Source organism: Chiloscyllium punctatum, chromosome 24 (genome assembly GCF_047496795.1).
Source record: "Chiloscyllium punctatum isolate Juve2018m chromosome 24, sChiPun1.3, whole genome shotgun sequence".
NCBI classification, from domain to species: domain Eukaryota; kingdom Metazoa; phylum Chordata; class Chondrichthyes; order Orectolobiformes; family Hemiscylliidae; genus Chiloscyllium; species Chiloscyllium punctatum.
The window spans coordinates 57,441,977-57,456,525 of record NC_092762.1 but is presented as its reverse complement, the minus strand read 5'-3'; the positions used below and the strand labels follow the sequence as shown (position 1 = coordinate 57,456,525).

The following is a 14,549-nucleotide window of genomic DNA, read 5'->3' as shown; positions in this document are numbered from 1 at the left end:
TGCAATTTTTTCACCCTGAGATTTTTTGGAAAGACCACAATCATTTTTTAAAAATTTATTTCTTGTGACTCCAGGCTAATTCTGGAGGATTTGTATCTCTCATCTGATCACCCAAATACTTCCTCACTTTCCCAGGTCCTGCCAGTAGCAATCCATACTTTCCAGGGAATGTTTCTGACACATTTCATTTAAACATAGATTGAACATCGATTACCTGAATATTCTGGGCCCAGGACATACTTTTTCTCTTTATTCCATAAAGAACTTTAGGAAAATGTATTCTAAACATCGTGTTTAATAAAATGATTTTTTTTGCAGGAGTATTACATCAGATACTGACACAAAACATCCAAAACACAAGGAAGAGCTTACAACAAGTTCATCTGATGAGCAAATGTAAAGTTTATATTTTCATAGCATACTTTCACATGTTCAGGATGTTCCAGAGCACTTTCCATTCAGTGAATGTATCAAAGAATATGATGGAGCTAACACGTAGATTAGACATGATTATTTGATTGGTGGCACAGTGGTAAGAAATTGAATGACTTACTCCTGCATCTATATTCCTAATGAAGACAGTGCTTTACTCCATGGATCTATGCTTACTCGAATGTTTGATTCCAGAAAACAGCAAGAACATACTTGTAGATAACTGTGCTTTATCACAGCTAGCAATGATTGTCACTGACACTGAATGCTCACGTGGGCAAGTCTTCCATTTCCCAGAACGAACGCTAGTCATTTTGTTGAAGACAAGTACTCAAACTTTTAAACAAAATTTTAGCAGTATATCAGAAATAGACGGAACAAATTCAATTGACACATTCTTAATGCAGCAATGTTCAATTAAACTGGACTCTGGCTGATTGGTGACTTGGCAGTATTGATATGTAATTTTCTGTAATATCATTGACCAATATTCTAGAATTATCTTTGCAAGAGATTCAAATAAAATTTATTCACACAAGTTAAATATAGATCCAAATGAGACAGCACTGCACATTTTCAAGTAACTATTTAACAACAATGTCATTATCTTTTTAAAAAGATGATCGGTAAAACAACAAGAAGTGAAAGATCACATTGATCATGTCTATATTCTCACTCTGTTGAAAACCAGATTCATCACACCATCTATTTATTTTCTTCCAGGATCTGAAAACTGTGGAAATCCTCACTTTCCTTGCACCATATATTCTACAAACTTTAATAACCCAACCTTGGGATTACCTAACCACTATTTCTTCTCTTTCCTTCTACTCTTTACAATCTTGGTGGTGTCCTGCACAGTGGGCCTTGCCCCTTCATCTAGGTTTCCCAATGATATATAAAAGAATTGCACATTACCTACAAGATTCAATAGACCTACAATGGGACAGTAATGGAAGACAACATTTTGCTACAGTGAAGTGATAATGGAAAAGCATAGAAAGCAGTGATGCCTTTATATTGTCCCCAAAACACTAGAGTGTCACCTCAAAAGTCAAAAGATAAAATTTATCCTTTGGCTTATAACTAAGGCCAGTCCCAATCTGTAGTTTCCTTATATCCAGGTCACATTGGTAGCTTTTAAGATCCAGGCATTTTTAACATGACTATTGATTCATGATAGGTGAAGTTATTTTGGAGCTGGAGGCTGCCATCACATTGTCACTTCAACCAACTGACTGTTTGTTAACAGTTTGTCTATCAAGCTGGTCAGATGGCTTGCCAGCTTTTGTCAATGGACTGGATGTGTTCCTTGGCTTTCATCCTTAAGGAGGCAATGCTGGAACTTCTCTGGTCTACATCTTCCAAAGGATATTTGTCCACAAATGTTGTTGAGCATTGGTAGGGTGGGGATCCCATTGACTGCATTGTCTGGACCATCGGTGGTGGAGAATTTAAGAATGAGTGGCCCGAGTAGTTGGTCTGTAAGCCTTGTGGTGCCGCCATGAAGCTGGGTATGCTGTGGATGGAGGTTGCACTAGAAATGGGAGATGTCAGCCAAGGATCCAGTGGAAGGGAATTGCTCAAGGGTCCAACAGTGGAGGGCATCGGTGGCCTATTAAAGGATAACATTGGAGAATCGTGCAATTTCATTGTGCTAGCCTCTATCTTCTCTTGTCTCCTCCACTTTGCTCTTCTATTTTGAAACCATACCTGGTGATTTTTAAAAGAGAGACATTTTGAAGAAATGGCTTGTGCAGACTATATCATGTTTGTGCAACTTAAATGCCCTTCCATGCATTACATTTCCCACAGCCCCATTAATTTTTGGTACTCCTCCCCTAACTGTTCTGATTCATGATACATGGCCACAAGCTGCCCTCACAGGACTGCACCAAGAGCCAGTTTACATAATGGCATCAAAACAGCTATCTTCAGTGTCCAGCGTGCATTTCCCTCAGAGAGTTATTTATTAAAGGTAGAGACTGGCTTTCTGGATGCAATTAATGGAAAGCTATTAAGGTACACGCATGAACAAAGAGATCAAGGGGTTGAAATACACAACTGAATGAAAAGGCAAATGCTGCGAAGCAACACCACAAAGGGAGCCAACAGAATTTTAGGTTTTTTATATCGGGACACACAGTACCAGTGTAAAGCAGTAATGATGAATTTGTACATAATATTAGTTAGATCATATTAAGAATAATATGTAGATTTCAGAAGCCCATTATAAAAAGAGCATTAAAAACATGAAGCATAGATTCATCAGGACAATATCAGGCATGGGTGTTGAGAAGAGACTTGCGATACTTTGAAGAATTTTCATATACCTTGATGGAAACTCAGCAACGAGAGGTCAACAATTTCAAATTGCTGCTCAGAAAATTAAGAATATTCTTAGATAAAGTTAAGGGCTGGAACTTTGCAATGTCTCAAAAGGTCAAGAGTCATTGGAACTCATTGTCGCAGAGAGCTGTGGGGGGCAGAGTCCTTGTGTATTGTTAAAGCTGAGATAGATTCTTGATCAGTCAGGGAATCAAAGATACAAGGAAAGAACAGAAAAGTGGACATGATGAATGTCAGATTGGCCATGATTTATTGAATAGTAGAGCAGGCACGAGAGGCTGAATGGCATACTGATGTTCCTATTTCTTGTGGTCTTGTGGAAAAGCTTGAGGCAGAAATCATTGGATCTTTAACAGGAATATTGGGAAAATAGAGTAGGATATAAGATGCACTGGTAGTAATCCTCCCGAAATCCTTGGCCAGTTTGCTTAAAATCTGCTGCAGGGAAAATGTTAGAGTCTATTATAAAGGAGGTAATAATAGACCTTTTAGAAATCTGTAATGTATTTAGTCAATATAATTAGCATAGCTTCATGAAGGGGAAATTACTCCTGACAAACATTTTACAGTTTTTTTAAGGAGGTAGTAAGTGGGGTAGATAAGGAGAGCCTGTTGATGTAAATTATTGGGATTTCAAAAAAGGCATTAAATAAGATACCATACTTAACGCTACTCAATAAGTGCCCATGTTGTTGGAGGTAGTATGTTAGCATGGATCGGCTAATGAATAGAAGACAGAGATGGAATAAAGATGGATGGTGATCTGTAACTAATGGCATACCAAGGAATCAGTACTGGAACTACAATTATTTACAATATGCAGGAATGATTTGGATGGTGGAAACAAATGCAGTATCACCAAGTTTGCGGATGACATAAAAATTGGTGGCAAGACAAATAATGAGAATGATATAGAGGAATACAGACAGATTAAATGAATGAGCAAATCTTGACAGATGGAATATAACATGTGAAATTATGAAGTTATGCACTTTGGCAGGAAGAATAGAAGAGATGAATATTATTTAACTGGAGAAAGATTGCAGAAAGCCATTGCACAGAAGGATTTGAAGGTCCTTGGGCATGAATCACAAAAAAATCTAGCATCAAAGTTTAGTAATAGAGAAAGTAAATGGAATATTGACCTTTATTTCAAAAGGATTGGAGTATAAAAATAGGAAGGCCTTGCTTAAGTTATACAAGGCACTAGTCATACCACAGTTACAATACTGTGGACAGCTCAAGTTCCCTTATTGAAGGTAAGATATTCTAGCATTGCAGGCAGTCCAGGGAAGGTTCACTAATCCTGGGTCTAGAGAGATTTTATTATGAGGAGAGGTTGATAGGTTGGGCTTGTACTCATAGGAGTTTAGGACAGTGAGATAAGACCTGATCAAAACATATAAGATTCTTACACAGCTTGACAGGGTAGACATAGAAAGGTTGTTTCTCTTCATGTGAAACTAGAAGCAAAGGGTACGATTTTTTTTAGGGTGTAATCTCGATGTAAGGGAGAGAAAGAATTTCATCTCTGTGAGAGTTGTGAATCTGTGTAATTCGCTATAGTAGCAGGCTGTGGCATCAAATATATTCAAAGCGAAGATAGACAGATTTTTAATCCAGAAGGGAATAAAGGGTTACGGGGGAAAAGCAGGAAAGTGAAGTTGAGGATTATCATATCAGCCATTATCTCATTGAATGGTGGAACTCACTCAATAGGATGGCCTGAATGGCCTAGTTTGGTCCCATATCAAATGGTCAATGGGAAGGAATTTGGCAGTGACATTCATTTTGGACACTACAGCAAAAGACCAGATCACACTCATTAGAAAGAATGATATTTGCTATTGATTTAAACACCTATGGTTTTATGCTGATCCCAGAAGTACCGAGCCAATTCTAGCTCTCACCCAATATCCCAGCTGTGTTTAACATGGCAGAGCCCAAAACTGGCAGCCTCTGCTGAGTTTAATGATCAGGATTCCACAGGTGGCCTCACCCACTGTGCCATGGGGGAATACTACATTAGGACAATAGCGCAAAACAAACTGTCCAATCTGGATCTAAATTACTGAAAGCATGCATTTCAATCGAATGAATATTTTATACTTGTAGCTCTGCCTAGCATATGGTCTCATGTAGGATAGTTTCACAGTGACACAACACAGATTTGTGTTAATGGATTTGATTTCAATTTCAAATTGTATAATGAAAATTTACAGTGCAATTTGAAAATGGGGTAAGCATTGAGCAACAGTGGCTCGGCACATTTTTGGGACTACATGTCTGGGCACCTGACATTGACAACAGCTATCTAAATCAGGAAGGTTGGTTCTCCCTAACTCTGATGAACTGAAATGATCAAGATGATATGAACTGTAAGGACAGACTAGAAAAACTTGGGTTGTTTTCTCTGGAGCGGTGGAGGTTGAGGGAAGGTCTGATAGAAGTCTATAAAATTACAAGATGCATAGATAGGTTTGATGGTCAGAATCTTTTTCTCAGAGTTGAAATTTCTAAAACTCAGGGGCATGCACTTAAGGTGAGAGGGGGAAAGTTCAAACGAGATGTGAGGGGCACGTTTTTTACACAGAGTGGTAAGCATGTGGAGCACGATATCAGGAGTGGTGGTGGAGGCAGATACGTTAGAGGCATTTAAGGGACTTTTAAATAAGCACACAAATATGCAAGGAATGGACTGATATGGACCAAAGGTAGGCAGAAGGGATTAGTTTAATTTGGCATCATATTTGTCACAACATCGTGGACTAACAGTGATGTACTGTTCTATGTTCTATGTTCTTATCAAAGATAATGGAATATCACTTGGCTCTATGCAATCACCCAATGATCTGTATGTTCTTGTATAGTATGATCTGCCTGTACTGCATGCAAAACAAAACTTTTCACTGTACAGGAACAATAAATCAAATCAAATCCTTTCATTCAGTCCTGGCTTTGGTCAATGTTATTAGGAGAGAGAAAGCAATTAGATTTGACTTCATATAGGGACAAAAAAGCAGGAGCAAAGTATTCAGAGATCTTAAATCAGAATGTATATTCATTGAAGTTAAACACAATAAATTATTTTTAAAATGTAACTAGAATATTCAGGAGGAGTGAGAATGAAGTTCCAATCAAAGAAACCTTCTGAATGCTTCTGATAATCATTAATTGACTGCTCCCAGGTACTAACCCCCTTCGCCCTTTCTCCTGTAGGTGTGGAAATCTGCTGGGGCCCACTTCTTCAATGACTTGGGTCCACCCTGCAGAAGGTGGCCTTTGACAATGGGTTAGGCATAAGTGAGGACTGCACATGCTGGAGGTCAGACTCTAGGTTAGAGTGGTGCTGGGAAAGCACAGCAGGTCAGGCAGCATCGGAGGAACAGGATCTCCAGCATCTGGGTTTTCCTGCTCTTGGGATGCTGCCTGACCCCTGCTGTGCTTTTCCAGTACCACTCTAATCTTTGACAGTGGGCTGTCAACCCCATTAACACAACCCCATTAACACAAACCCCATTAGCACAACCCCATTAACACAACCCCATTAACACAAACCCTATTAGCACAAGTCCAATTGATGCAAACTCCTAAGGAGTGACACTGACTTTCCCTTTGAGACCGATGAGTCTATTGTAAATGTATGGCCAGCAGGCCAGATAGCTTATCACTGGCCCCAGTCCCTGAGGCAGCTTGGCATCATGTTTTTTTATCCCTCTGTAGTGGACTCCAACCAGAATTTCTGCCGACATTTGGAATTTGAGGCAAAAAAGACACTTAAAGGGGCACACCGGCTGAGGGGCACACCGGCTGAGAGGTTGTAATAAAAGTCGTCAATTTCCACTGGTTGGATCCACTGATCTGCTTTTTACAAGAAGTGTCCAATGTTGAAAATTAAATTTCCAATTATTTTGGCCCTTCCCCAAAACCAATGAAGTATTCTTGGAGTGTAGTCGATGTTATACTGGAGGGGAACACAACACAAAGTGCACACAGCAAGATCCCACAAACAGCACAAATCATTTGGGTATGTAAAGCCTGTCCATTCACTATCTGCACGCCCTGTGTCTCTCTATTTTCACTCACTGGAGTCACTTTGTTTCCCGTTTTCTCCTTGTTTTTGTTTTGTTTTCTCTGAATTTGCCCTCTGTTTTATTTTTCTGGTTCTGTTATCAGTGAGGTTATTTTTCATACTCTTGAGCTTTCTTCTTATTTGTCTGCTTTCTGTTGGTCTCATCTCGCATTCCCCTTTAGTTCTGTTCTCTCTGTTTCTTTTTATCACGGTTTAGTTTCCACCCATACAGTTCAGTTTCTCCCCTGCATCTATACTCCAACTCTTTTATTTTCCTCTGTATCCCCAGTGATCTCTGTCTCTTTCACCACAATCTTTCTCAATTAGCTTCCTCCTTTCGGTGTCCCCTCTCTTATATTTCCATTCTCCGACTATTCTGCCCCTTTCTCTCCCTTTCCCGGCACATCCAAGCTCTTAATCTTCTGAAGCTACCTAATTTGACCCTTCATCGCCCGCCACCTTATCTCCTTGTCTCTCAACTGTGTCTGTGTCTCTCACTGACCTGCACCCGGACCTCTGGCAGGTTGACTTTCATGGCTAGCTCCTCTCTGCTGTACACATCGGGATAGTGGGATTTCTCGAAGGCTCTCTCCAGTTCATGGAGCTGGTACGTGGTGAAGGTGGTGCGGTTCCGCCTGTGTTTCTTTTTAGGCGGCTCCTCGTCCATTTTCTGCTCGGCTTTCTCCTCGCTGTCCGTCAGTTCACCGAGATCCTCCCCACACTTGTTCAAGAACAACCTGGAATCTGGGGGGGGGGAGCAGAAACGGAACACAGAAACTATCACCCAAAGTTAAGGGATAAAACCTTTCCCTGCCAGAAGTTGTGATTTCACGAACTGCCATCAAATTCTCTCCCAATTCTGTTGCCAAGTTACAAAGAGTAGATATTTTAATATTTTAACACTCCACAAATATCCAATGTGTCATTAGAATTATATCATATGCAGGAGACCTGACTAAACTCGACGAGAATTTTCTTGACGAGATGTGCTGGTTTCATTCTGTCTGAAGTAGCCGTTCTGGACTCGAAATATGAACTCGTTTTGTTTTCCTCAGCACAGATATTACCAGAACCTGCTGAATTCCTCCAGCACCTTCTGTTATAACTCAGATTTCCGCACTATACGTTGCTTTCGTAAACTACGCTTGGAATACAGCTGCCAACCAGCATCCCGGCTCGCTCTGCCTGATTGGAACTGTTTAAGCATCAATTTCACTCTGGATGTACGGTCGCTATCAAAGGAGATTTGTTTCGAATGTTTAGTGGTTTGGGGGGGTGGGGGGGTGGGGGGGTGGGAGGGGGGGCTGGGGGAGGGGGGAATCTTGAGCTGCACTTGTTTCAGGGAGTTGGTTTCGAGTAAAACAAAAAACGCAGAGGAAACTCCATGAAGACTTGAGTTCTCCTGCACCAGCCCAGGATGAGACTACACCTGGATTATCGCACACCCGTATTGGGCTCTTTCAGAAAGCATAGAGTTAGTCCATTGGGCTAAGTCCTGGGGTGAGAGAGATGTCTTTTGAGGTAAATATTCGTTGGAGTTTCGAAGAATGCAGGGTGATTTTATTACAATACATGAAGGATTCTGAGAGAGCCCGAGGAGGATATCTTTTACAGGTGAACCTGAATTAAGGAACACATTTCAAAAAGTCTCTAAACGAGACCGCCATTCTGTTCTCTGGGGTGTGTTTGTATCAGGGGATGGTGAGCATTAGTATCAGGAATTCTATAGCACAAAAAAAGAGTGGAAGCGTGCTCACTCAGGGCTGAGTGAGAGAGATTTTGGGTTAAGGAGGGGGTCAAGGGTCAATTGGAACGGAGACCAAAGTCAGAGCAACCACAGCCTGATTGAAATGCTGGGCCGCTGCTATTCCCTGGAATCTCCGTCTGTCCAGCGGCCTGTTGCTAGCGCCCCCCCCCAGCCTCCCACCACCCCAACCTCCCTCAGGAAGGACCAGGGCGGTTCTCCGCTCTCAGCCTGTCCTTTGTTGTGTGTGAGTTGGTTGTGTAACCGGCCCCTTCACACGGAGGCGAGCTGGGGTCTCACCCGGTACCTTCAAAACTCCCATCGACTCAAAACGCCAACAAAGCTGATACAACGAAACAAAGGCAAAACATTCCAGCTGGGAAAAGACAGCGAAACGAAAGAAATGAACAATATATTCCAAAGTGTCGGTTTCTGAAACACTCGGGACAGAAGAAGCGGAGGAATTATTTACAGCGAAACTGAAGCAAAGTTTCAGAGATAAGCTGGGAAAGACATTTGTTTATGGGGGGGGGGGGGGGGGTTAAGGATTCATTAGGACACAGTGAGGACTGCAGATGCTGGAAATCAGAGTTGAAAGTGTGGTGCTGGAAAAGCACAGCAGGTCAGGCAGCATCCTAGGGGCAGGAGAATCGCCCCTTCATCACGAATAAGGATTCATTAATCGATTCAGCAGGTCTGTCAGCTTCCATAAAAAGGTGTGTTCTGATTAAGGACTCGAAATGTTAACTGTTTCTCTCTCCACAGATGCTGCCAGACCTACTGAGTTTCACCAGCATCCGCAGTTTTTTTTTTGTTTTTCATGAATTGATTTACAACATTCCGGCTCCGGGTCGATGGTTCAGTTTAACATTCGGAGATGCCGGTGTTGGACTGGGGTGTACAAAGTTAAAAAATCACACAACACCAGGTTGTAGTCCAACAGGTTTAATTGGAAGCACTAGCTTTCGGAGAGAAGCTCCTTCAGCCACAACCACCTGATGAAGGAGCGTCGCTTCGAAAGCTAGTGCTTCCAATTAAACCTGCTGGACTACAACCTGGTGTTGTGTGATTTTTAACTTGGTTCACTTTAAGATCTTTTAAAAACAATATATGTCATTGCAAATGTAATCAGCAAAATTAAAAAGAAATTAAGAGTCCCAAAGGAAAGATCTTTGCTCGATCAGGACATTAGAAACCATTTAATTCACGAACTATCAGGACTTGGAAACAGAAAAGGACAACGAGTCAGCATCCAAATCTCTGCGTTAGTTCGAGCTTCACTTTGACTTGGAACGAATAATGCCGCATTCCGATACTAACGGTAGAGAGAACACACGAACAGAGCCATCCAAAGTCTGCAGATTCCCAAGTGGAATTTCCTCAGGAGCGATGCTGAGGCCCCCACCCCATGGGAAAACGACAGTCCCTGCAGATCCGGGGGAGCGGGATTTTAATGACTCTGATTCCATCGGAATAAACGGGAGGCGCCGTGAATTAATACGGGAGATCATTCCTTTGCGGCTGCTCTTGGGGACAATTGGCAGGAATCTGGCAAAACTCTGCAGCTAATTTGCAAAACCAGCACCAATTCCACCCTCGCTCTCGAATGAATCTTTAACCCCGTTTAATTTCAAGTAACTTGAAGATCACTTGTCCCAAAATTACAGAATAATTCAAACCTTTGCAACAAAATGTCAGACTTTCGATGTATTCCTAAAATAATTGCATTAACATTCATTATTATTTCATTCAAGCCAAACATCTAATGGGTTACTCAATACTATAATTAGTTTATATTACTGTACTTATTTTTCTCATATTGAGAAATATCTCGCAGTCCATAGGGAGAACTTTTAACTAAATGACAGGGCTTTTGCCCGAAACGTCAATTTTCCTCCTCCTCGGATGCTGTCGGAACTGCTGTGCTTTTCCAGCACCACTCTAACCTAGAATCTTAACATACACAAAGAGGAAGATGAACTGTATAACGACCGGGGAGAAAGTGAGGACTGCAGATGCTGGAGATCAGAGCTGAAAATGTGTTGCTGGAAAAGCACAGCAGGTCAGGCAGCATCCAAGGAGCAGGAGAATCCTGAAGAAGGGCTGATGCCCGAAATGTCGATTCTCCTGCTCCTTGGATGCTGCCTGACCTGCTGTGCTTTTCCAGCAACACATTTTCAGCTCTGTATAACGACCGGATCAAGTCCAGTCACTTTTCTTTTGGGGAAAGGGATCTCTCTTTGAAGAATGTGTAGCAGGACTGGTACCGCTTGCTTATTGTACTGACGGCCCATCGAATTGTAACCCTTTTGCCAATGTACATCCCCCTAAAGTTGCAAAGGGCATTTGTACGATTGCAAACAATTTGAACGGCGATAATTGATTTGTTTCACACTCAAGTAAGATCCCAACGAGCTCGGAGTTTAAAGTTGGGAAAGTTGCATCTTTTGGGGAGAGGGCTCTTACCGTCAAAGGTGTGAGGCGGGTCGGTGAGCCCGGGGCCGGGCATGTGATTGTAGCAGGATGTCTGTTGGCACTCGCCCTGCTCCTGGGAGCATTTGGAAGGAAGGGCCGCGGGGCTGAGCACGGATTGATCCTTCGCAAATCCCAGGATCACGTCGATGCTGTGAACTCGCGAACAGGCGCCTGGGCTCTTAACCATTTCCTGGAAGCTGCTGGGGGACAAACAGGTTTCTTCCACGCCGTTCATTTCAGCCTCAATCGACACATTGGGACGACAACTCGCAGCTCAAAGCAACTTCTGCAAAGGCAAGTCCCCCTGCTCACAACTTTCAAAGGCGATTCCAATCGATTTTTTTTGTCGTTAAAACAAACTCCGATGGCGAGTACAAACCTCCGACCTTGGAAAAGTTTAAAAACACACCGTTGGTTAAGCAGCAATTAATGCAACCATGGCTGTAATTAGGTGTCAAATATACATCTAAACCTGTTGTAAAAATGACCAACGAAACAAGGAGGAATGAGCTGCACAAACTGTGAATTTCAAGCTTCCTGCAAAGTACCTGGCGTTCTTGTTTAATTTAAAAATAATATTAACAGACTGGGAAAGAAGCCCAACTTCTCAAAATTGGGAAATGGTTATCGTCCATTTTAAAAAGAACGCTCAATGTATTTTGTTGAAAATTCTGCCGCACCTCAAGAAAACGCCCTGAGGGGACTCGCCTGATCTGAGTCTCTCCCTGGCTTCCAGACCACTCCCCACAGCGTCCCGTCAATCTTTTAAGCTTCCCAGATGTCGAGGGGGGGAAAGAATAAATCGCCGAGGATTAGCGGAGTTGATCATTAGGAGAGACATCCTCTTGACACTGATTGACACGAAGGGAGGGGGGGGGGGGTTATTTTTCCCCCAATGCAGTAATTGCTGCAAATTCCGAGAGAGAGAAATAGTTCTCTCAATGAACTGTCACCTCCGGAGGGAAGAGTCACTTTGTAAACTGGTGCTTTGGCTGTGAATCAAGCAGCTCGGACTTTGTGGTTCGGATTCGCGGTCCTCCCCGCAACATCTCAACGTCAGCCCTATCCCATCAAATTACTGTGAAACAGCTGGAAGAAATACTTCAAATTACTGTTGGAAAGAGCGGCACGGCCTGCTAATCTCTCGCCTCCTTGAATTTATTTACATCTTCATAGAATCCCTACAATGGGGAAGCAGGCCATTCGGCCCATCGAGTCCACACCGACTCTCTGAGCAGCATCCCATTCAGATCCACCACCGCCCACTTTCCCTCCCCGTCCCCCCGTCCCCACACCCTCCCGACCCTGTAACCCTGTATTTCCCACGGCTAACCTACTCAGCCTGCACATCCTTGGACATTATGGGCAATTTAGCATTGCCAACCCACCCTAACCTGCACATTTCGTGTTTGTAGAAAAAGGCTTTTATTTTCCATCCAAAAAAAAACACTAAAGGGGGAATCCAGAACTAAGACTCTTTCAACCTTACATCGAAACAGAAAATGGTGGTTCGAAACTAGAAAGGAAAGGTGATTTCATAGCCCCTGCTTTCGACTTTCAGAAATTCTCCTGAAATCGGTTTCACACAACGGGGATCTGCCTATCGTGTTTCCCCAATAAATCTGACGCTTATCTCAAAGAAAAACAGAGAATGGTGGGGACCTGAAACAAACACTGAAAGTGCCGGAGAAACTCAGCAGGTCTAACAGCATCTGTGGAAAAAGAGAGAGTTAACGTTTCCAGACCAGTTAAGCCTTCCCTACTCATATGTCGAGTTTCTCCAGCTCTCTCTGTTGAATTCTGACAGTCCACAGTTACAAGGGCTAGGAGAGGGTCATTCAAATATTTTTACAAAGTACAAAAGCAACTCCAAAACCAACTGGGGTCCTATCCCTTTTGGTTTCACATTTTTTTTCACAACTTGAGTAAACATTAAGTTTAGCAAGTGCAGATCTTTGGCCTTTCTCTACTGCCCTGAAGAAGGGTCGCTGGACCCGAAACTTTAACTCATGATTTCTCTCCAAAGATGTTGGCAGACCTGCTGAGATTTTCCAGCAATTTCTGTTGTTTCAGATTTCCAGCATCTGCAGTTCTTCCAGTTTTTTTTTAATTTTAGCAACAGGACACGGCCAAGATTCAGCTCCCAAGAAATGTCCATTGAAATCACTTTGTCTTCATTCTTTTCCGTTCCAGACAATCATAAAAACAATAACGCTTTATTTCTCGTTATTTCTATGTAATTCAACAAGAGAAACCAGATGAACTAATTATGCGGTTAATGGAAAGCTCTTACAGTGAAAAAAAAATCAAACGAGCACCTAAGGAGTCTGGGGCCTATATCAACGGTTTCATAAAATAACCTCCCTCTCCTTACTCCCCCCCGCCCCCCCCCCCCGACACACACACACACACACACACACAGTGTAAATACCCCCTCCCCTTAGACAATCCCCACACAGAGTGTACATACCCCCTCCCCTTTGATAATCCCAACACACCGGGTAAATGCCCCCTCCCCTTAGACACCCACAAACAGCACAAAATGCCCCCTCTCACTTGACCCGGTCTGAAACGGGTGGTTTTTATCCTAAGTTTACAAAGTTTGTTCCCTAACTTTTTCCTGCGGATTGAACGCTGGTTAAATCAGGAGAGGCTTTCCCGTTGAAAATTCGGTTAAGATTAAAATCAACGGATAATATTCCATCCTTCCGCGATGGCCCCCGCGCACAGCCTTATGACGGTGTCCACCCCCGGTTCAGGTTCAAAAGGAACACTGGGCAAGTCTCCGCCTTGATAGTTTAAACGTAGGAAGGTGTTTGGAAATATTTTCGAGATTAGTTTCTGAACGAGCACCTTCAGAGCCGCCCCTCATTCGCCAGCCCCTCTACTCCCAGCCAGGGGAAGTCTAGTGTGTAAAAAGTGGAACATCGCTAGCTGCAAGTTGCTCCCTGAACCCCAGACCATTCTGACTCACCTTCACTCTCCCTGTGACACCCTCTCGAACAGCAGTGTGTGTGTGTATGTGTGTGTATACCTGCAGCTTTCAGACTGCAGCAGTTCAACTGGGCTCACTCTCGCCTCCTCCAGGACAATCTGAGAAGGGCACACAGGCCCCACAAACAATTTAACAAGGAAAGTCAACAAACGTCCTTCCTTTAAAAATGCACGTGTGCCGTTCTGATCTCGATTGATAAATACACCTTTCCCATAGTAGGACGAGTCCCTATCCTGGCCCGCATGAGTCCAACTGGCCTTTGGAGGTATATTTTTATATGGAATATTTTTAAAATTTAAGAATAAAAGTGATAGATCACACTGTTCCTGAATTGCTGGCTCTGAATGAATATGCTTATCTGTTATTGTGTAAGGCTGCTGTCGTTAGGGGTCTTCCCGAAATCATAGTGATTTTATTGTGAGCACAAAGTCGCGCTTGCAATTAATTTGAAGCGATTAACTGTATAATACAGTATTTCAGTT

At 42.7% G+C, this 14,549-nt stretch overlaps 1 protein-coding gene across 4 annotated transcripts; it reads right to left on the bottom strand.

Annotated features, from left to right (window-relative positions):
- Positions 1 to 292: 292 nt before the first annotated feature.
- rx1 (retinal homeobox gene 1) lies at positions 293 to 14,111 on the bottom strand. Of its 4 annotated transcripts, none has more exons than XM_072593899.1 (4): positions 14,047 to 14,111; positions 11,064 to 11,458; positions 7,356 to 7,597; positions 293 to 2,145 (listed from the first exon to the last, which is right to left on the bottom strand). In XM_072593899.1, the coding sequence occupies exons 2-4, from the start codon at positions 11,305 to 11,307 to the stop codon at positions 1,702 to 1,704; spliced, it is 930 nt and encodes a 309-aa protein (XP_072450000.1). In that variant the 5' UTR covers positions 11,308 to 11,458; positions 14,047 to 14,111; the 3' UTR covers positions 293 to 1,701. The 4 variants fall into 4 exon arrangements, with proteins under 4 accessions (XP_072450000.1, XP_072450001.1, XP_072449999.1 ...); XM_072593900.1 differs by lacking the exon at positions 14,047 to 14,111 and adding an exon at positions 13,687 to 13,811; XM_072593898.1 differs by lacking the exon at positions 14,047 to 14,111 and adding an exon at positions 11,753 to 11,899.
- Between the last annotated feature and the right edge of the window lie 438 nt (positions 14,112 to 14,549).

Excerpts from the sequence above, each read along its gene's own strand:
- rx1 (XM_072593899.1), bottom strand. The coding sequence starts at position 11,307 with ATGAACGGCGTGGAAGAAACCTGTTTGTCCCCCAGCAGCTTCCAGGAA. Across the intron at positions 7,598-11,063 it reads CCCGCCTCACACCTTTGACG|ATTCCAGGTTGTTCTTGAAC; the intron begins GTAAGAGCCCTC and ends CCCCCCCCCCAG. Across the intron at positions 2,146-7,355 it reads TGCCAGAGGTCCGGGTGCAG|GTATGGTTTCAAAATAGAAG; the intron begins GTCAGTGAGAGA and ends AAAAATCACCAG.